Source organism: Hemiscyllium ocellatum, chromosome 34, assembly GCF_020745735.1.
Source record: "Hemiscyllium ocellatum isolate sHemOce1 chromosome 34, sHemOce1.pat.X.cur, whole genome shotgun sequence".
Taxonomy (NCBI): domain Eukaryota; kingdom Metazoa; phylum Chordata; class Chondrichthyes; order Orectolobiformes; family Hemiscylliidae; genus Hemiscyllium; species Hemiscyllium ocellatum.
The window spans coordinates 11246893-11274629 of NC_083434.1; the positions used below are offsets into that span (position 1 = coordinate 11246893).

General features: G+C 39.4%; 1 protein-coding gene across 3 annotated transcripts in view; it reads left to right on the forward strand.

Annotated features, from left to right (window-relative positions):
• The window catches only part of LOC132832323 (lysine-specific histone demethylase 2), a 112828-nt gene that overhangs the window by 1056 nt on the left and 84035 nt on the right, over positions 1–27737 (forward strand). For all 3 annotated transcript variants that reach the window (XM_060850238.1, XM_060850239.1, XM_060850240.1), the window contains exons 2-7: positions 5571–5665; positions 13460–13581; positions 19564–19653; positions 21163–21274; positions 21878–21994; positions 27556–27594. In XM_060850238.1, coding sequence (XP_060706221.1) covers positions 5588–5665; positions 13460–13581; positions 19564–19653; positions 21163–21274; positions 21878–21994; positions 27556–27594 — 558 coding nt within the window. In that variant the 5' untranslated portion in view covers positions 5571–5587. The remainder of the gene's footprint in view (positions 1–5570; positions 5666–13459; positions 13582–19563; positions 19654–21162; positions 21275–21877; positions 21995–27555; positions 27595–27737) is intronic.

Here is a 27737-nt window from a genome sequence, read left to right on the forward strand (position 1 = left end):
GGATGAATTTGTTTAATATTCACTCATAGGGTATGGGTTTGATTGGCTGTACCAGCATTTGTTGCTCATCCCGAATTGCCTTTTGAAAAGGTGGTGGTGAGCTGCCATCTTGAACCGCCGCAGTCCTTATGTTGAAGGTAGATCCACAATGCTGTTAGAGATTGGAAATACCAGAATTTTGACCCAACAACACTGAAGCAATGGTGATATACTTCCAAGTCTTCCCAATAGTTCAGCAGCAGGAGTTGTGACTATTTGTTTTACTTTGATTTCACCTTTCTTCTCAACTTGCTAAGAAACCAAAAATATTGAATATCTAAAGCTTCTCGGTTATTTTCATAATGCAACCCAAAGGGCCATTGGAAAATTTGTGCTATTGAAAGCACTAAATAATCTCCATGATTATTATCCTTTTTTAGTACTCCAACGCACAGTAAATAGTATTGTAGACACTTTTATGGGCAGATTGTGAATCCCACTTCAAAGCTTTTCTGGTGTTTAAACTCTTCTGATTACCCTGTATGGCACAGATGAACAGAGCAAAAAGAAGAGGAAACAACAAGAAAATTGTTTGTTTCATTAATTATACTACTATAAGCCACCTTGAGATGTTTGCTCTTCTATGCTATAGTTCTTGGTTAAAATAGAGGAAACCATATGTTAAGAACAATATTGTTGAAGTGACCATTTCTATAAAATAAATTCAAAAACAGTTCCAGGTGTCTGCATACACTCTGTGAAATACTGATCTTAGGAAGATTTTTAAAAATTTATTCTGTTAATCCAGAGTTTCATTATAACATAACCTTGATTAGAATGTCACAATTAAAGTACGTGAAGTGTTTCAATTTGTGGCACTTGCTTACTAGTTGCATACTAAACAACCAAAAGAGGTTCAGGCTTATGTTTTTCGATATACATGATTTTTTAAACAAAAATTGGAAGCTGTTTCACCGTCAAGAAGTCATTATGTTTAGTTTCTATATTTGAGTTCTACCTCTACAAATAGGTCAAAAGCACTTTTTTTTTAAAAACCCTCCGGCATTGAAAAGTTAGTCTTACAAATGTAGAATCTCATTCCTTCACAATTTAATTAGTCTTCACTTTTTAATGAAAATTAAGCCTTTTGTCTACTTATTTGGTTTCTTGCCCCTTTTCTCTCCCCTCTGACATCTTTATTTATTTATTTTGACTTTCTGTAGTTGCATTCACATACTGTCGTTGATGCTTCATAGTTTGGACTTCACATGCCACAATGATTTTGTTTTGATTGTTTGAAGAGGCATGGGGTTACTTTCCCTGCTCTTACATGTCACTGATTCCCTGTATTTATGCTATGCACATATACAGCAAATTACAGTTATTAGAATTGTTTAAAAGCTAATGTGATGCTGTAAGCAACTTTAACCAAAATAAATGGCGAGTGCAATTCTTTTGTCAGTGAACGTAAAATATGAACCTCGACATTTGATTACTTACAGTATGGAAACAGGCCCTTCGGCCCAACAAGTCTACACCGACCCACCGAAGAGCCACCCATCCCCCTACATTTACCCCTTCACCTATCACTACAGGCAATTTAGCATGGCCAATTCACCTAACCTGCATATCTTTGGACTCTGGGAGGAAACTGGAGCACCCGGAAGAAACCCACGCAGACATGGGGAGAATGTACAAACTCCACACAGACGGTTGCCCAAGGCAGGAATTGAACCCGGGTCCCTCGTGCTGTGAGGCAGCAGTGCTAACCACTGTGCAGCCGTGGTTGTTGTAGTTCAATCTTCATTGGCATAAATAATAACTATCTACCTTCAAGTCCAGTTTCACTCCATTGCCACTGAACTTGAATAACAGCACTACTGACTTCACAATGTCAAGATGTTGAAATTGATTCATTAAACTTGACTTGAAAATAATTTTGATTTGGAGTAATAAAATGTTCTGTGCTGAAGATGGAGCAAAGTTACATGTTTCAGTGAAACAAGCTGTGGCGGGGAGGTAGTGGTTTTCATTAAAAATTCTTAAAATGCCAGAGAATTGGTTTCACTAGTTTAAGTTCTTAAAAACACAATACGACAACCAGTATAAGATCAAATAGGTGAAATGTAGCATTAGCAGTCTTAAATATGATTTCACTATTATTAAAATGATATAAAATTGAAGTAGCTTAATCCAATATAAATAATATTGATGGATTCTTTTAGCAATTAATTTTCAGCCCCCACTCTTAATCTGTAAGGCCTGAAGACCATGTCAGCAGGGAACTAAGGCTTCTTGGTGCTCATTTTGAAATGCTGCTGTTAAATTTCTCAATCTGTGTGGTGGGAAGTGTAACTATAACCCTTTCAGTGGTATTGTAACTTATTTTGGGGATATCTGACATGGAGCTATCGTAAAGATATCAAGATATACAAACATTCAATCACAAAAGGATTTGCATCGACTCCCCTTGCTGCCAGACATGTACACCATGTTTTATTTGCTGTGTGTAAAAGAAAAAAAATTGACATATACTTTAAATGGATTGGGAATGAAAACTGAGATTATCTAGAAAAATCTTTCCTTTTAAGTATTTTTTTAATTGATGCAGTAAATGGAGACATTTAGCAGCTTTATTTGAGAACCAGTTCTATTGTTCAGCAATAATTACTGGTATCCTCACCAAAAGCAGATGGAACCGTATTGACCAAGGTTTAGTCTTTAATGGGATTTCTAACTGTGATGTTGGTGGTCAGCAACGGTGGTGGTTATGGCAGTAAAGGAATGATTTTGAATTATTTAAATTGTTGTTTGCTTGGCAAGTGAAAAGCTACAGCACTGCTTGTAGTGGAGGATTGAGTGGCAGTCTGCAACTTCAAGATTTCAATCCTAATATGTGAATGCATCTCATCCTGAAGTTCTCATGAGTTTCTGAGGGTTAATTACAGCAAATGTTGGCAAGTTACTGACTGATTCCATAATTGTAAAATCTGTGTTCTGTTTTCTTGTTCTGCATCAGTATAACTCTGCAACCTCTCATTTAAAAAAAAATTACTCTCCTGTAGATGAGAACCGTAGGAGGCTGTCACTATTTTTCTGTAGTGAAGTGCTTTATTGGCTGTGTTACCTTTTGATCATCACTAACAATTGCTATTCTTGTTCAGAATCTGTTTTCTGGCAAGATTTGGTGCAGTCCAAAATAACAATAAACACTGGTGATAGTGCAACTCATATTTTCTTAACCAAAATCAAAATATTGCAAATGTAAACGAAGGTGCACCTCATATTTGATTAATTATTTTGTCTAATTTATTTTAAGAATTGGATTTTTGATTATTTTTCTGAACCTAGATGAAAGATCCCATTTTACTCTAAGACGCTGAAATAATTACGGTGCTGTACACAGGGAATAATAAATGAGTTTGTTGCATGTCATATTGATTTAATTAATTTTGTGAATATTCTAAGTTCGGTGGCTGAATTTTATCTCTTTGCTTGAATATTCCAGTATTTGTCCACGCAATCTGTTACCTTCTGCCTTTTCTAAATTTGATGTCATATACTGACCATATGTTGATTTGTATCAAGTTACTTTCACCTATGTGATCAATGACCAACCTTGGCTTCCAGCTGGACAATTTTATTTTGAAATTCTCACTTTGTTTGCAAATTTCTCTTCCACTGCTCCCCATCTCTGAGATCTCAATCTTTGTTGGATCTAAAGCCTGGAATTTTCTCCGATGTCTTTTCTGTATATTTTAATATATATATATGTGTATGTATGTATATATCATTCTGTGATCTCCAGTTTGTCAAGGTAGGATGTAGGAGATTGGACAAGTCAAGATAACAAAGGCCAGGCATGAAGGTTTAAGTAGCTGATGAGCTGAACCGGGGACTGATTTGAACCATGTATTGGATTTAAGAGGTCTTAAAACTGATATGGTCTTATGGTTTGGTACCACGCACTACTTTTGTACAGCATGTGAAGCACTTTAATATTCATGGTATCACGTATAATCAGTTGGATGACAATGTGGAGGATGTTGAGGAATGGGCGAGTAGTCTACTAAAATGTTTAAGTCAGGGGCTTGGATCCGAAAAAAAAACTGATGCATTCAGACCAAGATGGGGGAGATGTGTTCACATCTGACAAATGACAACTAAAATATAGTGTAGGCATAAAGGTAGGGATAACACCAAAATGTACAATTTGCAGTGGTCCAGACATAATGTTTGAGCAGGAAAGAGACTTGGCTGTTGCAATACATAGGGTTTTAACAGTTCATGACCAATGTTATGTAGTTCTACCAAAAGTAAATAGACAGAAATTTGGTTGTGATAGGTTTTTATGATGCTTTTTCAGAGAAAAGGAAGAGAGAGGGGAATACAAAAGGTATTCTAGAGCATGAAGCTGAGGCAACTGATAAACCATTAAATGGTAGATAACACAATTAAGTGACATTATGTCTCAAACTTAATAATTGTTCAATATTATTTCATTTTAGCACCTGAAATAGCTTGTGTTGTCTTTGATTTAATTGGCATAATTCTTGCACTGACTCAGATTGCAAGTTTAAATCTCACTCTCAGGATATTGAGTCAAAAATCCATGCTGTCTTGCCAGGTGGCAGTGCTCATGTATGATTGTCGTCGCTTCCAATTGTGATTATTACGATGTTTCCTTCACTGGTCTCAAATGTTCCAACTTCCACCAAGTTTCTGCAGTCCATATCCTAACCAAGTACTGTTTACCCATCGTCACCATTCTCTTTAGCCTATGTTGGAACTCAGACTTCAGATATTTCAAGTTTCAAATTCTCATTGACATGTTAAAACCCTTCCATGATCTCACCTGAACAATCTTTCCCAGCTCTTTCCTCGTCATTGGTGACCGTGCCTTCCACCATTTAATTCATAAGCAAAAGAATTTCCTCTTGTAACATTCTCTTCAAGGTCTTTGACCATACAGTTAATCACATGTCCCAACAGCGCCTTCTCCAAAACATTAAATATATTCATTACATTTCCATGAAGTCCCTAATGATATTTATTATGCACAATATAAATACAGATTCTGGCTGTCATCTTAATATATACATCAAGATTACAATGTTTTGTGGGTTCCTGACTTTGTTTTAAAATATCAGCAGCTTTTATAAAGCAGAAAAATAATGATAAAATTCACTACTCCCAGTATCTGTTCACGTCATGGATCAGTATAGATTAATACTTCTGCATGTCCAATTAATTTTGTTTCTTATTATTAGGTAAATCTAATTTTCTTTGAATTTCTTTGCTTTTTATGGTTCCCCAATTGTTGTTGCATAAATCTTTTCTTCCTCCCATATTTTTTTCTGTCCTAAGACATTGCAAAATTGAGAGAGATAGCTAGGCATCTTTATAACTAAGTTATAACTAAGTTCAAAATGGATGTACCCATTTTACAAAACAATAACTGAACAAATGCTAAGTGAAAGCTTGAGTCTGATATTTTTTACAGGTGATTCAAAAATAAGCTCATACAGTAAAACCTTGTTTATTTTTCAAGCTTCACCCACTGTGAACACATGCATATTGATTATTTGTAGATGCCATAAGTGGACGTATGCGAGCAAAGAAGAGGCCTCCTAGTTTTGAAGGATCGATGGATAACAATCCTCCACTGAGATCATCTGGAAGACAGGTGTTGTTCAGTACCACTAAACCTAACTCATTGTGGTTCTTAGTTTACTTTTTAATTTAAGTGAGTTTCACCTGTTGAACAAAGTGGGCGGCATGGTGGCACAGTGGTTAGCACTGCTGCCTCACAGCGCCAGAGACCCGGATTCAAATTCTGCCTCAGGCGACTCTCTGTGTGGAGCTTGCACATTCTTCCAGTGTCTCCATGGATTTCCTCCGGGTGCTCTGGTTTCCTCCCACAATCTAAAAATGTGCAGGTTAGGTGCATTGCCCATACTAAATTGCCCATAGTGGTAGGTGAAGGAGTAAATGTAGGGGAATGGGTCTGGGTGGGTTGCGCTTCAGTGGGTCATTGTGGACTTGTTGGGTTGAAGGGTCTGTTTCCACACTGTAAGTAATCTAAAAAACAAATTTGAAATTAGATTCATGTCATACTGCCTCTTAAGTTAAAGCATCTTGAAATTATTGGCACATAGAAACCAATGGATGTTAAATTATATATGCATGGTGTTGTATGTTTTAGACTTAAATTTAGTCTATGTTTGATGTTTTGAATAGTCCTTATTTAATTTGATATGAAATGTTCTTTTTAAAATACTGATATTTTTAAATTGTTCTTGCGTGATGTAATATTTGGAGTGGTGAAGATAGAGAATGTAGGCTCAATGGTGTTCTGTAATTTGATGTATTTCATACATGTGTCACAAAAGATCATCACATTCCTGCAAGGCTGCAAATATTCTGTGATCACAAGTCCATAAGAAATGAGCAGAACTGTGCTATTTGGCTTATCGTGTCTGCTCTGCCATTTGATCATGGCTGATATGTTTCTCAACCTCAATCTTCTACCTTCTTCCCATGAATGCTGATCTTGCCAATCAAGAAGCTAGCTATCTCTGTCTTGGCCTTCACAGCCCTTTGTGCCAATGATTTTCAGAGACTAACCACCCACTGGTTGAGGAAAATCTTGCCATCTCCATTCTATAGGGTCATTCTTCATTCTGAGGCTGTCTCTCTCAATAGTAGAAACGCCTTCTCCACATTCACACTATTTAGGCCTCTCAGTATTCGAAGTTGCAATCAACCCAACCCATGTTCTAAACTTCAAATATTGCCCCAGAGTCCTCAACTGCTCCACATATAATGAGCCCTTCATCCCCAGAATCATTCTTGCAAGCCTCCTCTGAACCCTCTCCAAGGCCAACACATCCATCCTTAGATATACAGTCCCAGCAGTACATATTGTTCTTGTAATTCTAATCCTCTTGAAATGATTGCTAACATTCCATTTGCCACCTTAATTGTATGTTAATCTTGAGAGCATCCTGAACAAGGATTCCCAAGTCCTTTTGTGCTTCAAATTTCTGAAGTTTTTCCCCATTTAGAAAATAGTCTATGCCTCTAATCATCTTACCAAAATGTTTGACATCACATTTTCCCACATTGTGTCCCACCATTGTCACTTCTTTTCCCACACTCCTAGCCAATTGAAGTCCTTCCTGCTTACTGTCCATTCACCTATCTTTGTGTCAACTGTAAACTAATGCCCTCATTGAGTCGTACAAAACAGAAACAGGTCCTGGTAGAAAGCAGAGAAAAAGAGTTCATTTTCAGGATGGCAGCCAGTGACTGGTGGAGTTCCACAGGGGTCTGTGTTGGGACCACACCTAGCCATATTTGATGTTTTTAGATCAAATAGGGATGCCTGGTAAGCACAGATGATTTGGACCCCAATTTCATCCCAATCTGACCTAGTAATGTCAAATGTGAATAGAGATGGTCCCAACACAGACCCTGATGGAACTCGAGTAAAAAGTGAGGTCTGCAGATGCTGGAGATCAGAGCTGAAAATGTGTTGCTGGTTAAAGCGCAGCAGGTCAGGCAGCATCCAAGGAACAGGAAATTCGACGTTTCGGGCATAATCCCTTAATCAGGAAACTCCACTAGTCACTGGCTGCCAGCCTGAAAATGACCTGGTTTTCTACCAGTCAGACAATTGTCTATCCATGCCAGTACCTTTTCCCCTGACATCATAGGCTCTTGTTTAACAGTCTCCTGTGCAGTATCTTGTCAAAAGTCTTTAAAAGAATAGATGACTTCTGTCTGTCCTTTACCTAACTGGCTCGTTAACCCTTCAAAATAATTCTAACAGATTTGTCAGACATGACCTCCCCTGTAAGAAGCTGTGGTGACTCAGCCGTTTTTTTATTATGCACTTCCAAGTGCTCTGCAATCTCATCCTTAATAATGAACTCTTAAAAATTTACCAACAAATACGGACAGGCTAACTAGTCTATATAGTTTACTTTCTTCTGCCTACTGAAATAAATATGTTACATTGGCCATTTTCCAGTTCTCTGGGATCTACTCTGACTCCAATGATTCCTGAAAGATCACCAATAATTGTCGAATCTCCTTCAGAATTCTGGGGTGCAGTCGAGCTGGTCTGGGTGATTTATCCAATTTCAGACGTATAGCTTCCCCAGCACCTCCTTAGTGATGGCTACGACAATTACCTTTGCCCCTGATTGTATTAAAGTTCTGGTATGTTGCTCATATCTTCCACTTTGCTGCTAGGGTCACCTTCCAATCAACTCTGGCCAGCTATCCTTTCAGTCTTAGTAGTCACCTTTACTCAGTTATAATACTGTTATATCTGATTCCAGCTTCTTCCCCTCAAATTCCAGAGTGAATTTTATCATAATAGTCACTGCCCCCAGAAGTTTCCTTTACCCTCTGCTCTCAAGTCTACCTCATTATATCTACCATGTTCAGACACTGACAAACATCTGACATTCCACAAATTCTTTTCCCGGAGATCCACTAACAACCCGTTTTTCCCAGTTTACCTGCACATTGAACTCCCCTGTAATAGTACTTTTTCTACATGGCTGTTCTGTTTACTGATTTATTTTCGTCTTCACGTCCTGACTACTGCTAGAAGGCCTGTGCACAACATCTCCCAGGGTCTCTTTTTCTTTGTTTAAATCAGAGTGGTGGTGGAAAAGCACAGCAGGTCAGGCAGCATCTGAGAAGCAGGAAAATTGACGTTTTGGGCAAAAGCCCTTCATCAGGAATAGAGGCAGGAAGCCTCCAGGGTGGAGAGATAAATGCGGGGGGGCTGGGGAAAAGGTAGCAAAGAGTACAGTAGGTGAATGGGATGGGGATAAAAGATGTTAGGTCAGAGGGGAGGGTGGAGCGGATAGGTGGGAAGGGAGATTGACAGGTAGGCCAGGTCATGGGGACGGTGCTGAGCTGGAATGTTGGAACTGGGGTAAGGTGGGGGGAGGGGAAATGAGGAAACTGGTGAAACCCACATTGATACCTTGGGGTTGAAGTGTTCCGAGGCAGAAGATGAGGCGTTCTTCCTCCAGGCGTCGGATGAAAGCGGCGGTGAAAGCGGCCCAGGACCTGCATGTCCTCTGCAGAGTGGGAGGGGGGAGTTAAAATTTTGGACCACGGGGCAGTGTGGTTGTTTGGTGAGGGTGTCCCGAAGATGTTCTCTGAAGCGCTCTGCAAGGAGGCATCCAGTCTCCAAATGAAGAGGAGACTGCATTGGGAGCAACAGATACAATAAGTGGCATTAGTGGATGTGCAGGTGAAACTTTGGATGTGGAAGACACCTTTGGGGCCTTGGATGATGGTGAGGGAGGAGGTGTGGGCACAGGTTTTACAATTCCTGTGGTGGCAGGGGAGGGTGGTTTGTTGGGGGGGGGCGTGGACCTGACCAGGTAGTCATGGAGACAATGGTCTTTGCGGAAAGGGGTGGGGAGGGAAATATATCTCTGGTGGTGGGGTCCATTTGGAGGTGGCCGAAATGTCGGTGGAAGATGTGGTTAATGCGAAGGTTGATAGGGTGGAAAATGAGGATAACTGGGTTCTGTCCTTGTTACGGTTGTAGAGATGGGGTTTGAGGGCAGAGTTACGGGATGTGGATGAGATGCGTTGGAGGGCATCTTCAATCATATGGAAATTGCGATTTCTGAAGAACGAGGCCATCTGGTGTGTTCTGTGGTGGAACTGGTCCTCCTGGGAGCAGATACAGTGGAGGAATTGGGAATATGGGATGGCATTTTTGCAGGAGATAGGGTGGGAAGAGGTGTAATCCAGCTAGCTGTGGGAGTTGGTGGGTTTGTTAAAAAAAAAATCAGCATCAATTCAGTCGTCATTAATGGAGGTGGAAAGGTTCAGGAAGGGGAGGGAGGTGTCAGGGATGGTCCAGGTGAATTTAAGATCGAGGTGGAATACGTTGGTGAAGTTGATGAACTGCTCAAAATCTTCGTGGGAGCACGAGGTGGCGACGATGCAGTCATCAGTGTAGTGGAGGAAGAGGTGGGGAGTGGTGTTGGTGTAACTATGGAAGATGGACTGTTCTATGTAGCCGACAAAGAGACAGGCATAGCTAGGGCCCATACGGGTGCCCATGGCTACCCCTTTGGTCTGGAGGAAGTGGGAGGATTTGAAGGAGAATCTTTGTGCTTACTGAACTCTACCCATACAGATTCTATGTCTTCTGACTCTGTATCATGTCTTGCTATCAAATTAATTTCATTTCTTATTAATAAGGCTCTCTCTGCCCATCTGTCTGACCTTTCAATAGGATGTTTGTCCTTAGCTATTTAGTTCAGCCCTGATCCCCTTGCTGTGTCTCCAGAATACCCACAACTCAACTGTCAATTTCAATCTACGCTATAAGCTCATTTACCTTGTTTTGTATAGTGCATAAGACCAGTCCTGTGTTGACTGCCCCCCTCAACTTGTAGTTGTCCCCTTATCTGCTGTGCCTGAAGTTAGATTCCTGACCCTTCTCATAGTCTGTCATATTACATGTTATGGAAATTTAAAACACTGTGGCACCAGTATTGCGGCCCATGTCCCGTGAATTCAAACCTGCTTCTTCCACACAAATCTTTGAGTAATGTATTTTCCTCTTTAATTTGTTGACTGTGCAATTTACTTGTGGCTCAGGTAGTAATTCAGTGATTGTTGTCTTTTTGGTTCTGCTTTTCCGTTCAACCCCTACCTGCTCATATTCAATCAACAGAATTTCTTTCTACTTATGTTGTTAGTACCTATGTGGACCACAAAAATTGGATCTTTCCCCTTCCAATCCAAGTTCCTCTTCAGCCCACAAGAGACATCCTAAATCCAGAAACCAGGCAGGCAAGACATCTTTGGGGCTCTCAATCCTGGCTACAGAGAACAGTGTCTATTCTCCTAAATATACTATTCCCGATTACATTTCTGTTTTCTCCCCATTCTTAAGTTGCTGCCTGTTCCAGTATGCTGTAGTCAGTTTGCACACCCTCCCTACAGCTCCACTCTCGAAAACACAGGGAGTAAGAAAGTCAAACTTCTTAGATGAGCTCATAGTGTCCTTCAGCACTACCTCCTGGATCTCTCTATCTAATTTGTTGTCCCTGATTGAATTTGAGGTAGTTAATCAAAGGGGTTCAATTACATCCTGAACCAGTGTCCAGGCAACTCTAAGGAGAAAGTGAGGTCTACAGATGCTGGAGATCAGAGCTGAAAATGTGTTGCTGGAAAAGCGCAGCAGGTCAGGCAGCATCCAAGGAACAGGAGTTTCGACGTTTCGGGCAGAAGAAGGGCTTATGCCCGAAACGTCGAATCTCCTGTTCCTTGGATGCTGCCTGACCTGCTTCGCTTTTCCAGCAACACATTTTCAGCTCCAGGCAACTCTAAGACATGTATGGTGTCTTAATGGTTAGTACTGCTGCCTCACAGCACCTGTGACCTGGGTTTGATTCCAGCCTTGGGCAACTCTGTGTGGAGTTTGCGGATTCTTCCTGTGTCGGCATGGATTTCCTTCAGGTGCTCTGGTGTCCTCCCACAGTCCAAACATATGCAGGTAAGGTGGATTGGTCATGCTGTATTGCCAATAGTGTCCAAAGGTGTACAAAGTTGGTGGATTAGCCATGGGAAATGCAAGGGTATACTGATAGATTAGAAGGGTGGGTATGGGTGGGATGCTGTTTAGAGGGTTGGAATGGACTGCTTCCAAACTGTAGGGATTTAATGAAAATAGTAGCTAGCACCAAGCAATGAACTTGGGGTTTACCTGCGATGTCACTCTTTTTTGTGTTGGGCCCTTGCTTCTGGCTTTCAATTTATCTTGTTTAATAAAAACACTTCACAAAGTATTAGCCAAAAAAAAAGCAGAAGTGCCTCTTCCTGTCTGCTCTGAATTTCTATGTTGCCTCCAAATTCCTCAAACTGTATACTCCACTTAAACTGTGTTGCACTCCAGATGTGATCTCTACTTCCTTACTTGTGAAGGTTACTGATGGTGTGCTTTTGGTAGACTGAGCTGAGGTAAACTTAGATGACCCACACTAGTTAGACTTCAGTAATACTTAATACCTATTAAGACCCTGTCCACACTTCAAATGATTGACTGGCAACTGTCCATCAGTGAGCTTATTAATCTTTTCACTCGACTACTGAACTTTAAACTTTAAAAATGGAGAGAAAAAAATTAAACAATCTATTTCTACATTCCTCTAAATTCCCCAAACATGATACTCGTTTGGGCTGTGTTATGCTGGATGTGACCACTCTTTACTGACCACATGAATGTTAATGATTGTGTGCTTTCACAGGCCCTTTCTCAATTTATTGATGCACAGAATTTATTGTTCTCAACTAAAGATGCAATTTGCATTGTACAGCTTGCAACCATGGGAAGATGCGAGATGGATGTTATTGCATAGACTGTAGCATTTGATCGAATTGGTTTAATATTACTTGTCCTCTCAGTACATTGTAATGGTCTGTAATTGTATTTTTATAATTTGGAAACAGTTGTTTGGTAGTACAAAACTTAAATGTTCTAAAATGACACCCTTTGACACTTTTCAACTTGTACATATCAGGATAATTCACAAGAATACTAATTTTTAAACCAAATGGGTTAACTCTGATTACTTGAGGCATTGCTCTGATCAGTGAACTGGTGAATGGCTGTCGCATATTTTGTTCAATTGAAACAGGTACAATGTGAGTACATCTTCCTTCTGTCTGCAAATGGCAAGATCCTGTATACAAATATATGTAGCTTCTAGTACATGCCAATGCACCAGGCTGCTGCCCAATATTCTGTTCTAAATTGGTCATTGGCATAATTCTTCTCACTGAGATTATCCAGCCAAGAAATGTCAGCAGAGTTGTCGGTTTGTTGGCTATCGGACAAACTAGTTTAAAGATTAAACAAAATCTGACGGTAAGCTATCAATCATCGTTAATGGGTGCATCCCTCCATGACAATATCTCTACTACAGTCTTCATGCCAACAAATCAGTACTCTCCATAGTATAAATGCTTTCCCCTTCAATTTTTGGTCTTGTGAATTACATAAAAATCAAAGAGCAGAAATAAGGTTTTTGGTCCTTTTGAGCCTGCTCAGTCATTCATTATGATCATGGTTGATCATCCAGTGTAATAGCCTGTTCTGCTTTTCCCCCATGTCCTTTGAGCCAGTTAGCCTTGAGTGGAATTTTCAGCTGCTTGAAATTGGACAGTGTTTAGATTCAACTCCTTAATGTGGTAGCAAATCCTGCAGGCTCACCACTCTGAAAGAATTTCTCCTCATATCAGTCGTAAATGGTGTACCCCATATCCTTAGAATTGTCTGGTTAAGTGCAAGATGGAAAGCTTGGGCAAAATGCCTTTTTTTTTAAGCAATATGTAATTTGAAAAATAATATGAACTTGAAAGCATTTGTAGAGTGTGAGATCCAAATTTCATTGTCAAATTCATTTTGTATTTTCTTATAATGAAGGTCAAGAAGAAAACTTTTGAAACTGAGGAAGAGGAAGAGGGTTCTGAAAAAAAATATAGGAAGTGTGAAAAAGCTGGCTGCAGTGCAACATATCCTGTTTGTTTTGCAAGTGCTTCAGAGAGGCAAGTGAAGTTAATTCTGTTAATAGGTTGCTACAATACGGTGAACAGAAGGGCTATAGTTCAGCTGTTCATTTGGAATCTCTTCAATTCCCTTTGGATAAATAATGTAATAATCAATATTATTTGCTGGTATCGGTGCAGTTTTGGGATTTACAAATGCTGAGTTTTCAATAAAGTGTGTGCTTAATGGAATTATGCTATTGGTCAGAGTTCGTGACGTTTTGGCATGAATTTAACAGGAATCAATTTTTTTTTCAAGGTCTTTACTTTTAGTTTTCAGTTTCATTTTCAGTTTTGATTTTCATCCTTCTTTTGAGATGTAGTCAAATTGATATATTTGGTCTTTTTGGAAGCAGAATTGGAAGAACTCATCCAAATCTTTAATTATCACCCTTCCATTGAACTTGTAATAATGGCTTTTCATGAATTCCTGGATTGTATAGCATTTAAATTGACACAAGATGACAGATATGAATAGGAAAAAGTCTCTTAAATAGCTAACATGCACACTTCTGTGTAAAATAAGCCATCATCCTATCTGTGCTTTCCATGGATTGTTGCCATCACAACTGAACGTTTGCACATTTGTCCCTTACGCAGTCACTACACCTCCTGTCATTCCCAGTGTATGAGGTACATTGAGGTTTAACATTTAAGTGCAAATCTAGATTAAATTCTGTTCATTATAATAACATCCACTGCAATTCCCCTCTTGTGCAAGGAGCTCATCTCTTCTGTTTTCAGGTTTAGTTAGCTGGGTTCCTCTGTCCTGGCAGCCACCTTCACTGCTGCTGCTCACCTGTATGCTTCCATGAATGCAAGCTGCTGATAAACTCACTATAATCCTTAGTAGCAGGAAATGCAAGCAAATGCTAACTTGTGGTTGGAGAATCAGCTCCTTATCGATTCTGTCAAATCTACCAACAGCCTTGTGGTAACCTTTCTTTGGTTAGTCACATCTGTGATTGCATTTTCCAGGGTGTTCGCGGTGCTTCAGAAGCTGACTTCACTTGTCACATGTGAACTTCTATGTAGATTTAAATGGTGACATCTAATTATTGTACTCTCTTAAGCCTTCTATGACGTAAAACTTTATGATTGACACGTCGTAATTGTTCTATTGAAGAATGTTTGGAATAGAATTCTGGTATGTTTTCAATAGTATGTCGCTTCAGGATCATTTTTGGAAATGTTTAGCTCCTATCATTCTTTGTTCAGACAGTGTATAAGGGTGGAATGTGTATTGTGCTATTGATACGTTATTTATAGATAAACTCTGAAACTTTATTTTTTATGGGCTGTCTGAAAGTATCTATTTCATCTTCGGGTGATGGTGTCCTTCTGATGTTCAGGGTAATAGGATTATGTTAATTGTATAGCACAGAAATAGACTGTTCAATTCAATTTATCTATGTTCACATTTATGCTCCACTTCTGACTCTTCTCATTCCTCATTTAAATCTACCATTGTAACTCCATTCCCTTCTCCCTTGCATCGTTGTCTAACTTCATCTTAACTGCACTGATAATATTTACTCAACCACTTCCTGTGGTAGCAAGTTCCACATGCTCACTAATTTGGGAAAATACGTTGTTCTGAATTCCCTATTGGATTCAAAATTGGGTGCTGCCCCATTGTTTACAAACAAATGTGTCTTGAAATTCCAACTTTCCTTTCAGTCGTGTTGGTTAAATGAGGTATGGCATGTATTAGCATGTCCCAGAGGATAGTTTCATGGTGATATAATTAGTGAAAATAAGTTAGAATTGAGTTATCCTCTGGCAAATTAGTAATTCACTGCATGAGCCAGACATGCTATTTGTGTTTGTCAAGTGAGCTTGGACTAAGTGCATGCTGAAAGGTTTGCTAGGACATTCAGAGCTGAGATTACTCCCTTCATGCCAGACGACCCTGTGCATCAATACACATACCTTGGCTTTGTCATTGCTGTGTATACACTCCACATGTGTACTGGTCTGTATGCTTTTGTTAATTACCTAACTAAAAATAATTTTCTAATGGTTCCAGTTTGTGTAAACACAATTATTTTTGGAATTGGAAATTGTTAATAGATTCTAACTTGGCTAAGGCCAACACATGTTTTTGTGTAAATAGTTTATTGATTATGCCAATCCAGCAGCTATCACTCTGAGTCTCTCCTTTAGGTATTTTCTGGATCAACCTAGTCAGAAATGTTATGACCCCTATGGAACAGGGACTTGAGTCCTGGTCACCTGGCTTAGAATTAGGGATATTATCACTGCATCACAAGCTCCCTCCTCAGTTCTCGTTTTTATAGAAGTCAGTACAACTTTTCCCAAGTTGTATCTCCTGGTTCAGAGGTAGAGCGAATGTCATGGTTACCAGGCAGCAGTGATCCTGTGCCCTTGTTTGTTTTGGAGATTTGAGTCCAGGTAGGCCACATGTTTTTTCTTTCAACAGTTCAGGAAAGTTATGACTTGAACCCCTGGCTCAGAGGTAGGAATGTTACCACTGCACCACAAGACACTACTATTTTTACTTTGGAGGGGTGCTTTGTACAGCTGGTAAGTATTCCTGCCAAAGGCAGCCAGAGATTGAGTATTATAAGTAATCTCATGAGTGACACTAGCATAAAATTGGCAAAGTTCTTGGTTATTTAGGTCTTGCTACTTTGAGAAATGATGTTGATGTGAAGCTGCACAACAAGAGCACTCCTCATTTACACCTTGTTTTTCTAATCAACCTGTTCAATGATGATATTACACACTTCTGGAGCAGGTAGGACTTCACTAGGTCTACTGGCTCAGGGATAGGGACATTACCACTCACCACCAGTGCCCCTTATGCTAGTGTTCCAGGAATCAGTTGCTAAATACATTGAGATATTTTAATCAACCTGATCAGAGGTGTTTGTATGCACCTCTGGAGTAGGTAGGAATTGAACCTAGGCCTCCTGGCTCTGCGATAGGAACACTACTACTGAACCAGCCTGTTCAACAATGTTATCGCACACATTAACCAGGTGGGAATTGAATCCATGCTTCTGATCTAGAGATGAGGACACAACCACTGTACCACAAGAGCCCTTCCCATTTTCACCTTTATATATCCAAACATCAATTAATCAATTAACAGCCTATTTCCTTTTCAACCTTAACTTTAGTTTATCTAGCATGTAGCCACAAGTGAATAGTTCGCCTGTGCAGTTGTCTAAAATCTGCACAAGGAAGCCTGTTAGTGCTGATGGGGAAGGATTCAACTTTTGTTTAAGGATCTGAACCTGCAAGGGAATTCAGAAAGGAGAAAATTGAGCTGATGATGGACTATATAAATGGAGCCAAAAGATGTAATGATAAAAAGACAGAATTCAAGGTACTCTATCTGGTTTGTGTGTAACATTTGCAGCATGGATGGTAAATAGTTGACACGAGTAAAAGAAAATTAACTTGATTTTGTTACCTTTGCGGAGATGTGCTGCAGGTTGTCAAGACAGTATCTAAATATTCAAGCATATTCAACACCTTGGGGGAACAGGCAAAAATGATGAGAGGTGGGGTTGTGCTGTTAATAATGAATGGGAGTCAGTACATTACTTCGAGCCAATCTTAGTTCAGAAGAAGATGTACAATTAAGTTGCATAAAGAATGGCAAGAGTATTTGTTTACAGGCCACAAATCGTCTAGATAATATAAAGCATGGTATGCATCTGGAATTTACAGATACATACAATAATGGTAATGCAATATTCATGGGTGACTTCAGTCTCTGTGTACGTTGGATAAATCTAATGTGTACCAATATTGTGGAGAATAGATTCCTGAAATGTGTATAAGAGAGTTTTCAAGGTAAAAGCAGCTGGAGAGCTCTGGTTTATTTTTGTTTTGACTGCTCAGCTAAACCATCTACTTCAGTTAACCCTCAGTTGAGCTACTGTTCCCACATCCTCTATCACTCAAAATCTGAAATTGCCCTTGTTAATATCGACCAACTTAACTGATCAGCTGTTTATCCCACCAGACTCGGCTATTGCACATCATGCCCATGTTCGTTTTATTTTTCACTTTTACTCCCCACCCTATAAATTTGATCTTCATCAAAATCTTATTGATGGTCTCAGAATTTGCATCAAATCTCCATCCTTCTGACCCACATTAAATCTGAATTCCCCAATGAGTTTGAAAGTTTTATCCTTCTGTTCAGATCATTTCATGATCTTTCCTCTCCCTCTCTCTGAAGCCTTTTCCCAATTCTCCTCTCATTCTGACCTCATGGTGAGAAAGATGTTTGTTGTACATTATTGGTAGTCATACCTGCAACTTTCTCCATCCTTAATTTCCAAATTTCTGAAATCTTTGGTCATGCTTCTAGTCAGATGTTCAGTTGGTAAGACGCTTCTCACTCTTTCTATTGAATATTGTCCTTGTAAAATAACTTAGGATATTTTACTATATTAAAGGTGCTATATGATTGCAACTTCTTGTTGTGGCCTATCTACTTGTAATAGCATAGAATCCCTACAGTGGAAACAGGCCATTTGGCCCAACAAGTCGACATTGATTTTCAGAAGAGTATCACCATCCAGTTCCATTACCCTACCCTATTACTTCACATTTCCCCTGACTAATGTACTTAACCTACACATCCCTGAACACTGGGCAATTTAGCATGGCCAATTCATCTAACCAGCACTGTGGGAGGAAACAGGGAAACCCACAGGGAGAATGTGCAAACTCTATACATAGTTGACCGATGTTGAAATCGAACCTGTGTCCTTGGCACCGTGAGGCAGCAGTGCTAACGGTGAACCATCATGCTGCTCATAAGATGTTTTGAGATGGCTAGTATTTTGGAAGAATTTTAGGAGCTGGTCTAATTTGCATGAAAGGATTATGTTCTCACATTTTCGTTTAGCACAATGATATTACATTACAGTCATGTAATGTTTCTAAATATTTAGAGATAACAATTGCATTTAAATACTACTGTTCACAATTGTTAAGTTTCAAAACAACTTTCAGCCCCTCAGTACATTTTTAGAAAAATGTAATCACTGCTGTAATATAGGCAACAGAGCAGTCAGCTGATTCACAAAGTTCCCACAAGCAACAATGTAATATTATCAAAATACTTTTTTGTCATAGAATCATAGGTCTGTTTTCATTTTGTACAACTCTATTAGTCCAACTTGTCCATGTCAACCAGATATCCTAACTTAATCTCGTTTCATTTGCCAGCATTTGGCACATATTCTTCTGAAGTCTTCCTTTTCATATACCCATCCAGATACCTTTTTAAATGTTGCAGTTGTACCAGCCTTCTCCACTTGCTCTGGCAGCTCATTCCATACACTCACCACCCACTGTGTGGAAAACGTTGCCCCTTGGGTCCCTAATAAAACTTTTCCCTGTCACCTTAAACCGATGTCCTCTAGTTCTGGACACCCCCATCCTGGGGGAAAAACCTTGTCTGTTCACTGTATCCATGATTTTATTAACTTCTACGCTCCAGGGAAAATAGCCCCAGCCTATTCAGCCTCTCCTTGTAGCTCAAACCCTCCAACCTTGGCAAAACCTTTGCAAGTTTTTTTAACTTTTTCAGGTTTCACACCATCCTTACATAACAGGGAGACCTGAATTGAACACAGTATTTCAAAAGTGGCCTAACCATTGCCATGTTGAGAAATTTCTCCTGGATTTGTGCAGAATGATGGAATTTGGACTGTTACGTCTGCCTGAGATAGCAGGCAAAGTCTCCATGATTAATGCCTTATTTGAAAGGCAGCATCATCAACAGTGCACCAGTCTTTCAGAAATATACTGAATGTTAAATTAGACTTTTGAACTGAAGACTCTGGATTTGAATGCACTCTCTCATTACTTGAAGGCAAGAGTGCTATTATCTAAAACTCAACTGACACTGAAACATTCAGAATAGATTGTGTTTAAATTTAGAATGATTTTGTTTCTTTTAAATTTCTTTCTGTGATTTGTCATTTTTAGATGTGCTAAAAATGGTTATACATCACGCTGGTATCATTTATCTTGTGGGGAACATTTTTGCAATGAATGCTTTGATCATTGTTACAGAAGGTAAGTTCCGAGAAGTTGTTTGTACCTTAAATTGCTTTTGATTATTGTTTCTGAACCGAAGATGCCAGCAGATAAACCTGTTCGTAAACCTGAAGTGCTTTTAAAAGTATATTCAAGTTGCGCTTATTAATATATGAGAAAATATCTCAGGCAGAATCTGACTTCAAGTGAATTTATTTTTCTAGAATGCCAGCACTGATTGGGAATATATCTGAAATATGATGTGAATTCATTAGGAATAGTCAACATTGTGTTTGACGAATTTGATCAAATTTGATCAAATGCATTTGATGTGCTCTGTATGTCAGGCTTTTGATAAGGTCCCTCATGGCAAACTGGTCAAGAAAGAAAAGCCTGTGGAATCCAAGGCAAAATGGCATGTTGGATCCAAAATTGCCTGAGTGTTAGGAAGCAGATGATAATGGTAAAGGATGCCTCAGTGACTGGACATCTGTTTTCAATTGGGATCGGCAGGGCTTGGTCTTAGTGCACTTGCTCTTAATGGTATACATAAATGATTTGGACTTAAATGTAGAGGGTATGATCAAAATGTTTGTGGCTGATGCTAAAATTAGTAAAGTAGTGAATAGTGTGGAGGATTTTCATAAATGTGGAGTCGCTAATGAGGGGACATGAATTTTAGATAAGAGGGAGAAGTACAAGATGACAGTTGAGAAATGTTTTCACCCTGTGGATGGTGGGAGTCTGGAATTCGCTGCTTGGAAGAATAGTTAAGTCAGAAACATTCTTAACATTTTAAGCAGTATTTAGATATTCGTTAGAACTGGCACAGAATAATCATGGAATGTATTCCCCTTGACTTACTTAGAAATATGGTGCACCAAAAGACCAAATTATTCCATAAAATTTGGCAGCCCTCCTTGAATTACATAAATACAGATATTTCGGCCATCCTAACAAGGGCTTTTACTTAATTGGGATGGCGAACCTGGTTGGTCCAGGGCCCCTTGGGAGAAGAATCCCACACGAATACGGGTTTTGTTACGATCTGATGTTGACACGTTCCAAGCATGTATCTCACTACTCAATTTCTGTGTTATCCGTTGTTTTTTTTTCTTCCCTGAATAATGTAAGAGACTTAATTATACACTCTGGTTAGATGTAGGTTAGATTAGTAGTTAGTTGAGTTTTGGGTTTTTTACGGTATTTCTTTTTTTTCTGTTTGATAAATTTTGGTTATTTATTTAAGATTTAATTGTATATCAATGTTTATACTTGGTTTTTTTTATTTGTAAACTTGTAAAAATATTAAATTTTCAATAGAAATATCTATATAAAAAAAGTATGGTGTCAATAAGTTTGATAAGTATGGCAAGGAAATGAAAGCAGAACTCGAATAATTAATCTATTCCTTTCAATATTAATGCAGATCTTCTGTTTTCAGCAAAAATGTACCTTCCACATAAATTTGATAACTAAAATTTAACCTTTACTGTATTAGTAGTCCACACTAATTTTTCTTTTTATTTGATTTCTTTAATCTTCTAGCCACAAAGATGGATATGAGAAGTATGCAACTTGGAAAAGAATTTGGACCAGTAATGGCAAAAGTGAACCTAGTCTGAAAGCATTTATGGCTGATCAGCTGGTTCCTTACTGGGTAAGCTCATGTCCAAATTAATATTCAGATTTAGTTTGTGAAATTGTAGAAAGATACATTAAAAAAAATTGTAGAAATAGACATTTCATTAAAACATAATGAATGTTACAATTAATGCACAAAGGGAAGATGTCTTAGGTTATACATTTCTGAAGCAGTAGTTTTGCAAAATGCTTGATTATGAAAAAGATGTCTATGTTTTTTCAATTCAAGGCTAGTATAGGACAAGATGAAACCACACAGCCTGTGAAGCCTACTTTCCATAGCTTCAAGTGCTCAATTCCATTGAGCTTGTGAAAATTTCATCTGGAGGTCAGGGAAGTCAGTAAGTGTGAATGAAAGGCAAGGTTTTCTATGTAGTTTTAGCCCTGATGTGATTTATTTTGAGCAGATTAAACTGCACAGTCCTTAAGAGTGCTGAAAGCATAGTTTTAACAATGGCTAGTTTCTCCTTCTTTCTTCTCTGTCCAGGCAGTCAAACATTTGTAATGTCTTGTAAATCAGTTTGGTTATGGTACTATGTTACATAAGCTGGTATTCATTTTTAATCAACAGCATGTTTGAAATGGTATATCAATTGATTATTTGATTTATCTGTAACAGGTACAGTGTACTAAGTCAGATTGTGCAAAATGGCGTCAGCTAACAAGGGATGTCCAGATGACGACAACATCTGCAAAAACATACCGTTGCGGCCTGAAAACCCATACTACTGTTAAGGTGAAGCATTGCATATTCATCAATTGCTAACTTGTAAGCATAAGGATTCTGCGTAATCCAAGATGGACGATCAGAAAAATGTCTGGCTGTAACAGGTTGCTCCTTTTTTTTGGGTATTTTAGGTGTTGGAAGTGATTTCCTCAAATTCCAGGAGCAGCAATTACTGTTTTATATGCTGCTGCATTGTTTTGGAACTTTGGAGAAAAAAAGTCAGAACAGTACGTGGTGAGGTCAGCGCAAGAGAGAGAGAAAAACCAACACTGCTCCCTGACACAGCAGTGAACCTGCGCAGTTACTGCCTTTGCTGTTTAATTCATGTATCACTGGGTGCTGGAGTGCATCTGGGAAAATGAACAAAGTGAAGTTCACAACTGATCGTGGAGGAACCTGTTTAGGAAAGGTCACAGCACAGAGACAGATAAATGAAGAGTTTAAAGTGTAGTCTTGGGGCCTAGCTGTAAGCCTGTATTAGTGAATAGAGTGGCTTCTTTCTTGATTAACTGTTGTATTGAGATATGTCTCTTGATTAAACTTAAAAGCATAAGCCGGAAGTATTATGTTGGCCTGGAGCAATATTTTGGAGAGGAATAAGACTGGGTTATTTTCTGGAGATTGGAAGAAGCAAAAATGGCCTTGAATAGAGTATGCTCTTCTCGTCGGATGTGGGAGTTTAGGATTACTGAGGATTATACCTGCAATGAATGCCGCTGGTTGCGAATCCTATCAGATCGAATGGAACAGTTGGAGCGACAGAGGCAATAAGGAATTTACAAGGGCAAGGGGATGGCAGTTAATAGGAAGGGAGAAAAGTCGTAGATACAGTCACATTAGCTCTAGGAAAGGTGAGAGAGGTAAGCAGGTACTGAAGGAGACTTATGTGGCTATCCCCATTTCCAGCAAGTATACTGTGTTGGAAAATGTAGAGGGTGATGGATTCTCAGGGGAATGTAGCATGAACAGCCAAGTGTTTGGTATTGAAACTGACTCTAATGCAATGAGAGGTACATCGGGTTCTAAGGGATCGATTGTGTTAGGGGACTCTAGTCCGAGGCACAGACAGATGCTTCTGTGGCCAGCAACAGAAAATCAGAATGGTATGTTGCCTTCCTGGTGCCAGGATCAAGGATGTCGCAGAGGGTGCAGAATGCTCTCAAGGGAGAGAGGGACCAGCACGAGGTCATCGGATATATTGGAACCAACAGCATAGGAAGGGAAAAGGGTGAGATTATGAAGGGAGAATACAGAGTTAGGCAGAAATTTAAAAAGGAGTAATAATATCTGCATTATTCCTGGTTCTACGAGCAAGTGACGATAGGAATAGGAGAATATAGTACATGAATGCATGGCTGATGTATGGGAGAAGGATTCACATATTTGAATCATTGGTATCTCTTCTGGGGTGGAAGTGACCTTTATAAGAAAGATGGATTGCACCTGAATTGGAAGGGGACCAGTAAACTGGCAGGGAGATTTGCTGAAGCTGCTCGGGAAATTTAAACAATTAAGGTAGGTGGGTTGGGACCCAGGGCGATAGTGAGGAAAGAGATCAATCTGAGACTGGTACAGCTGAGAACAGAAGCGAGCCAAACAGTCAAGGGCAGGCAGGGACAAAGCAGAGATCAAGGTAGGACTGATAAATTAAACTGCATTTATTTCAATGCAAGGGGCCTAACAGGGAAGGCAGATAAACTCGGCATGGTTAGGAACATGATACTGGAATATAAAAGCAATTACAGAAACATGGCTCAGGGATGGACAGGACTGGCAGCTTAATGTTCCAGGATATAAATGCTCCAGAAAGGACAAGAGAGGGAGGCAAGAGAGGAGATGGAGTGGCGTTTTTGATGAGGGATAGCGTTACAGCTGTGGTGAGAGAGGATATTCCTGGAAATGCATCCAGGGAAGTTATTTGGATAGAACTGAGAAATAGGGAGGGATGATCACCTTATTGGGATTGTATTATAGACCCCCTAATAGTCAGAGGGAAATTGAGAAATGAATTAGTAAGGAGATCTCATTTATCTGTAAGAATAATAGCATGGTTATGGTGGGGGATTTTAACTTTCCAAACATGGACTGGGACTGCCACAGTGTTCAGGGCTCAGATGGAGAGGAATTTGTTTAGCATGTACAAGAACATTTTCTGCTTCAGTACGTGGATGTACCTACTAGAGAAGGTGCAAAACTTGACCTACTCTTGGGAAATAAGGCAGGGCAGGTGACTGAGGTGTCAGTGGGGGAGTCCTTTGGGGCCAGCAACCATAATTCTATTAATTTTCAAATAATGATGGAAAAAGATAGACTGGATCTTGAAGAAACACCAATTTTGACGGTATTAGGCAAGAACTTTCAAAAGCTAACTGGGGTCAGATGTTCGCGGGCAAAGGGACGGCTGGAAAATGGGAAGTCTTCAGAAATAAGATGGCAAGAGTGCCAAAACAGTATATTCCTGTTAGGATGAAAGGAACGGTTGGTAAGTACAAAGAATGCTGGATGATGAAACAAATTGAGGATTTGGTTAAGAAAAAGAAGGGAGCAAATTTCAGGTACAGACAGGATTATTCGAGTGAATCCTTAGAGTACAAAAACAGTATGTGTATCCTTAAGAGGGAAATCAGGAGGGCAAAAAGTGGACATGAGATAGCTTTGGCAAATAGAGTTAAGGAGAATCTAAAGGGTTTTTACAGTAACTAGGGAGAGAATAGGGCCCCTCTAAGATCAGCAAGGCGGTCTTTGTGTGGAACTGCAGGAGATGGGGGAGATACTAAATGAGTATTTTGCATCACTGCTTACTGTGGAAAAGGACATGGAAGATATAGACTGTAAGGAAATAGATGGTGACATCTTGAAAAAAATGTCCCTATTAGCCGAGGAAGTGTTGGATGTCTTGAAACACATTGAAGTGGATAAATCCCCAGGACTTGATCAGGTGTGCCCTAGAACTCTGAGGGAAGCGATTGCTGGACCTCTTGCTGAGATATTTGTATCATCGATAGTCACAGGTGAGGTGCTGGTAGACTAGAGGTTGGCTAACGTGATGCCACTATTTAAGAAGGGTGGTAAGGACAAGCCAGGGAACTATAGACCAGTGAGCCTGACATCGGTGGTGGGCAGGTTGTTGGAGGGAATCCTGAGGGAAGGCAAGGACTGATTAGGGATATTCAACATGGCTTTGTGCGAGGGAAATCATGTCTCACAAACTTGATTGAGTTTTTTGAAGAAGTAACAAAGAGAAATGATGAGGGCAGAGCGGTAGATGTGATCTGTATGAACTTTAGTAAGGTGTTTGACAAGGTTCTCCAGGGGAGAGTGGTTAGCAAGGTTAGATCTCATGGAATACAGGGAGAATTAGCCATTTGGATATAGAACTGGCTCAAAGGTAGAAGACAGAGGGTGGTGTGGAGGGTTGTTTTTCAGACTGGAGGCTTGTGACCAGTAAGTGCCACAAGGATCGGTGCTGGGTCCACTACTTTTCGTCAATTATATAAATGATTTGGATGTGAGCTTAAGAGGTATAGTTAGTAAGTTTGCAGATGATACCAAAATTGGAGGTGTAATGGACAGTGAAGGAGGTTACCTCAGGTTACAAAGGGATCTTGATCACATGGGCCAATGGGCTGAGAAGTAACAGATGGAGTTTAATTTAGATAAATGCGAGGTGCTGCATTTTGGGATAGCAAATCTTAGCAGTACTTATACACTCAATGGTAAGGTCCTAGGGAGTTTGCTGAACAAAGAGACCTTGGAGTGGAGGTTCATAGTTCCTTGAAAGTGGAGTCACAGGTAGATATGAAAATGAAGATGTCTTTTGGTATGCTTTTCTTTATTGGTCAGAGTATTGAGTACAGGAGTTGGGAGGTCTTGTTATGGCTGTACAGGACGTTGATTAGGCCACTTTTGAAACATTATTTGCAATTCTGGTCTCCTTCCTATCGGAAGGGTGTTATGAAACTTGAAAGGGTTAAGAAAAGATTTCCGAGGATGTTGCCAGGGTTGGAGGATTTGAGCTATAGAGAGTTTGAATAGACTGAAGCATATGAGGCTGAGGGGTAACCTTAGAGGTTTACAAAATCTTGAGCAGCGTGGATAGGGTAAATAGATAAGGTCATTTCCCTGAGGTGGGGTAGTCCAGAACTAGAGGGCATAAGTTTAGGGTGAGAGGGGAAAGATATATGCGAGACCTACGGGACAGCTTTTTCACGCAGAGGGTGGTGCATGTGTGGAATGGGCTGCCAGAGGAAGTAGTGGTGACTAGTACAATTGCCACATTTACAAGGCATCTGGATGGGTGTATGAATAGGAAGGGTTTGGAGGGATATGGGCTGGGTGCTGGCAGGTGGGTCTAGATTGGTTTGGGATATCCTTGGCATGGATGAGTTGGACCAAATGGTATATTTCCATGCTGTACGTCTCTATGACTCTTAACTCTAAATTCTTAACATTGGTTCCTAAGATGACTCATCCAGTACTTCGCATGAGTAACTCCTTTAACTAGAATCCCTTCCTTTACCAAAAATCATTCAGCTTATACCCATGTACCAGTTTCTTATCTGAACCTTCATTTATGTTGAACTTAGCCTGGTCTGAAAGACAATTGTTTTTGCTAAAGTTCTTCTGGAAGTTGTCATTAGAACATTGTATTCCACATCGGGGATGCCACTTTCTCAAGGGAAGTAAGAGTTTTGACAAACCAGAAACTACTACCAAATCGTCCCAGGTTGACTGACTGACTGTTGTATATATAATTCAAGTTTACAATTGATGATTCATTCCAATACTTGGCATGTAACTGAATTAAAATTAGCATTATGCCTTAATCTTTGAATAAAGCATTCTGCTTACCTGCTGGCAACCTACTTGTAATTCTCTAACATTCAATGATGCCTCAGAATTGGCAATTTTTCTTAAAATTTCATGTTTTCTATGAGTGTTTTGAGATTAATCAACTTTATCTTTGGTGATTTAATGTTTTTGTGTGCTTTTAAGAAATCTGCCTTCATTATTAACTTTGCCTAGATTAACTGGAGATGTCATGATGTTGTTTTTCCTTGTGAATAATTTATGGAAGTTGTTATTCAGGATGTTCACTGCCATGTTAATCCTTGTTTGAGCCTATATTCTTCATTTCACATGTAAAGTGAAACGGCTTCTTCGTACTGAGACTAAAATGAATATTTGAAACCTATATAGCGGCAAGATGCATTTGAGGTTTAAGTTTGTATTTGATTTGCATTTGGCTGAGTTTTGAACAAACTGCAAATTACATTTTTTTTGCAACTATCCACTAAGCATTTCCACCACTTAAAGTGGAATTTGAAATGTAAGGAATTGATTAGCCATCTTGGCTTATCTTGAGGAGTCATCAATCATTAGAGTAAGTGTTTCCTGCAGGAAGACTGCTTTAGTCTCCATGTGAATTAATATTTGTTGAGGAATAGTTTAACTGCTATCCCTTTTGATCTGGAATGGGATATATGTGAGGAGGAGTCAAGTTGGAAAATGTATATTTATCCTTTGATTTCCATGTAACCTAACCAACTTTTTATTTCGTGTCCATCCAGAGTGAAAATTCAGATCCTTGCTCTTTGTCTGAAGACATGGTAAGTACTAATTATAAATCCAAATGAAGTTTTTAGTTCCAAGCTAAACTGGCAACAATAGCACATCTATTTAAGGTGCCTATCATGTTGTAAAACCTTTCAATGTGTCTGGCAAAAGCAATATCAGTCAAATTTGACAGAAA